At 53.9% G+C, this 3,504-nt stretch overlaps 1 protein-coding gene across 1 annotated transcript; it reads left to right on the top strand.

Annotated features, from left to right (window-relative positions):
* Positions 1-231: 231 nt before the first annotated feature.
* GRXCR2 (glutaredoxin and cysteine rich domain containing 2) lies at positions 232-3,411 on the top strand. Its single transcript, XM_015641605.1, has 3 exons — positions 232-570; positions 2,023-2,238; positions 3,232-3,411. The coding sequence occupies exons 1-3, from the start codon at positions 232-234 to the stop codon at positions 3,409-3,411; spliced, it is 735 nt and encodes a 244-aa protein (XP_015497091.1).
* The last annotated feature ends 93 nt before the right edge of the window (positions 3,412-3,504 follow it).

Here is a 3,504-nt window from a genome sequence, read left to right on the forward strand (position 1 = left end):
AGCCTGGCCCCCACTCACCAACCTGCTTTTCACTTCACTCCCAGCCATATTTTCTCTTTGTGAATTTCTATCAATATTTAATACAGTGGTGTCAGTTTTGCTGTAAGATGAGAGGAACTACTAGAAACCTTGAATTATACATCATGTGGCGGGGGGAAGGTGCAAGTGCTTCCTTTTGGACCCCAAGCTCTGGGAGCTGATCTCCAGGGCCTGCAGCTTGAGCTGGCGGCGATGGATGAGCCCCAGAAGAAAGTCAGCCAGCGGCAGGAGGGCCGGCCCCGCAAGGTGAGGTTCAGGATCTCCTCAGCCTACAGCGGCAGGGTGTTGAAGCAGGTCTACGAGGACGGGCAGGAGCTGGAGCCCCCGGCCAAGGAGCCCTCGCGGCGATTCCTGCGCCACAGCTTCGAGCCCGAGGAGCCTCTCTGCGTGCCCGGGGAGGTGCCACAGAACAGGTTCTACTGGCCCACGGCCCTGACCGCCCCGAGGATCAGCATCTTCCGAGAGGATCAGAAGCACGGGCTGACGGGGACCCTGCTCAGCGACTGCCAGCCCGCTGCCAGCCACTGCAGGGTGAGTGCTGCCGGGCTGTCCCCTCTCTGGGGACCAGCTTCAGCCTAAATCCTGCTCCTCTTCCGTGGTGACAGGAGCCTCTCACTGCAGCCTCAGCCAGATAAAACCGTTTGCTCAGGCCAGGGCTCGGAAAGGGTGGTTGTGAATCTCCAGCCACTGTTCCAGGGATTCTGTATGCTGAACGTGCCACACGTGGCAGCATCCACAGGGTCTGCAGCAGTGCAGGGAGGAGGGAGCAGCATCTGCCAGCTGTGCTCTGGCCTCTCCCGGTGCTGATCTGCATCTGTCCATCGGGTAGAGTAAAAGAGAACATTTCTATAGATATTGATGTCCGTACGTGGGAATCCTGCTGCATTTAGATCAGTCAAATGTAAGGAGGGCATTAAGTTAATTAGATGTATTTAAAATATTAAAGTTGTGTGACTTCAGCTGGCAGGAAGCCAGTGCTGCCATCAGGGTACCGGGTGTCCACATCCTCTGGCAGCCAGAATTCTTCTTTGGCCACTTTGCCAATCCCAGCTGAGTTTCACTGGCCGTTTTCTTAACGTATAATTAATGCCACTGATAGAGAAGTGTTCCTTTAGTCCTAATAAAGAGGCAGTACATCCACAATAGGTGTAAATACTTTTTATATGGCCTTGACTGGAGCACACTGCAAGTCTGTTAATTCCTGGTACTGGTCAGAGCTGTGCGTGGGAAACGCAGATGGCTGATATTTGACCTGTTGACACACTGGATGTGTAATTTGCCTGGAAACATCAGACCACGATGAATCTCTCCCGCCTGAAGACAGTGCACTGCTGTGATCTTATCCACCCCGTTAATTTGTTTTGCATTCTAGGGTAACGCTCCTCTCGCTCCCCAGTCCCCCAGGCACAGATCCCTCGAGTGACCACATGGTCCAGTACCAGCCTGCACCTGCTGCTGGAGACACCCGGTCTGTGTGGCACACACGAGCTCTCTCCTCCTGTAGGTGGGCAGCACTTGTGCTCACCTGCCCCCACCTCGTCTTTCTCCCCACAGGGAAGCGGCTGCCCCACGGCCAGGAGGGCACCAGCCGCCTCCTGGCAGCTGATGTGACTCAGGGCATTTTTTAGGAGAACATCTCCTTTTGCATGGCTTCTCGCCACAGACACTTGGTGTGAAATATGAGGAGTGTGTAAAACAATCGGCCCCGGTAACTCCAGATGACAGCCTGAGAGGAGGGAGGAGGGACCAGGTCAGCAAAGTGCTGCTCTCAGGGAAATGTTTGACCAAGTTTAGCTTTAAAATTGCTAGGGAAAAAAATACAAATTTACCCACTAGGGCTGGACCTCCACCAATTTGCTGGATGTTCTGGGGGTGGTCGGGGAGCTGGCCTGGTGGAGGGAATGCTCCTCTGCAAGTGCAGGGACCATCAGCGTTTGCAGAATGAATTTATACTGGTGAGACACTGGTAACTTCCTTCTTCAGACCTCCCCAGTTGTAGATTTTGGCAAGATCATCATCTACACCAACAACCTGAAAATCATCCGTGCACCGATGGACCAGAAAGAGCTCATGAGAAGAATCATCCAGTCTGACGGAATAAACGACTGGACCTTCATGTACCGGGGAAAGAAAGAACAATTTCTTGATGGACAGAAAAAAGACATGGAGAATAAGGTCACTTGCAACCAGCATATGCAGGTAAGAGAAAATGGAAAGTGCTTTTTTCCTGTTAGCCCACCCAAGCCCCATCCATCTCTGTGTCTGGCTCCTAAGTTTGGATAAAACCACCGTGCTGTTCCTCGTTTCCCTCGGGAGATAACGACCAACCCTGTGCTGGGATCATGCTCTGGGGACAGCAGTGCTGCTTCCAGGTGCTCCTGTCTTCCCCTGGAGGTGGCTGGCATTTACAGAGCCTGGCTGGGCTCCATCCCTTGTCACCCCTCCCAGTGGGATAAGAGCAGGCCAGAGTTTCTCCAGCCTGACAAGGCTAAACACAGCTGCTCTGTGGCCGAGACTGCTTCAGGCTAAAATTTTAGTATCAGCTGAAATAAGGTTGTGTCTTACGTTTGCTTTCTCATGGGGGAGTCTTTGTTGGTCAGAATCTCAATTAGTCTGACCATGATGTGATCCCACAAAACCAAATGTTGTCATGTGGAGCTGATCCAGTTTCATGGAACCGAGTCTGGCCCGACCTGAGCGTGGGTCAGCAGGATCCTTCCGCTCCCAGGAACTCAAGGTGGGATTTGAAAGAGGCTGCCTGGCACAGTGGGAGACAGCCAGGCACAAAGGACAGCTCCAAAGGTGGTGGTGAGGGATTTGGGGAGAGAGGGCGATGAGCAATCCCTGAAGAAACGAAGCGTGCCTCAAACCTGAGGCTACAGAGTGGAAATGGTGTGAAAAGAAATGACAGGAGGATGGGTGGAGCTGTGCAGAGGGGAAAGAAGAGTTTGGAGTATTGTGTAATAAGCCCAAGGCACATTAACTTCTCATTTTCTAGCAGACAAATTGTCCCCAAGCATTTGGGAGCCGTTTTGTCAAGGTCCTTGCTGTGGATTGTCACAGGCAGAGCGGTGTGTCAGGAGCAGCTGTGACGGCAAAGAGCAGGAGACAGGATTTCCTCTTGTTTCAGGAGTGTTCCCGACTTTGGTTTCTCACCCCCACTAACAGATTTTTTTCCTGCTGTCTCTTCAGGAGGGCACGATGGATGGTGGCTGTTCCCAGTGCAGAGGCTCAGGCTGCGCTCCCTGCTCGCTGTGCCATGGCAGCAAGTTCTCCATGCTGGCAAACCGATTCCGGGAGTCGTACCGGGCGCTGCGGTGTCCGGCGTGCGACGAGAGCGGGCTGCAGCCGTGCTGGGTGTGCGCTGCCTGAGCAGCAACCTGGGACCACAGCCCTCTCCTCTGCCCCAGCCATCCCCCTGCCATCCCACAGCCATCCCCCTGCCCTGCCTGCCCTGCCCTGCCC

The sequence above is a fragment of the Parus major genome, chromosome 13 (assembly GCF_001522545.3).
Source record: "Parus major isolate Abel chromosome 13, Parus_major1.1, whole genome shotgun sequence".
NCBI classification, from domain to species: Eukaryota; Metazoa; Chordata; class Aves; order Passeriformes; family Paridae; genus Parus; species Parus major.

Excerpts from the sequence above, each read along its gene's own strand:
- GRXCR2 (XM_015641605.1), top strand. The coding sequence starts at position 232 with ATGGATGAGCCCCAGAAGAAAGTCAGCCAGCGGCAGGAGGGCCGGCCC. Across the intron at positions 571-2,022 it reads CCGCTGCCAGCCACTGCAGG|ACCTCCCCAGTTGTAGATTT; the intron begins GTGAGTGCTGCC and ends TTCCTTCTTCAG. Across the intron at positions 2,239-3,231 it reads CTTGCAACCAGCATATGCAG|GAGGGCACGATGGATGGTGG; the intron begins GTAAGAGAAAAT and ends CTGTCTCTTCAG.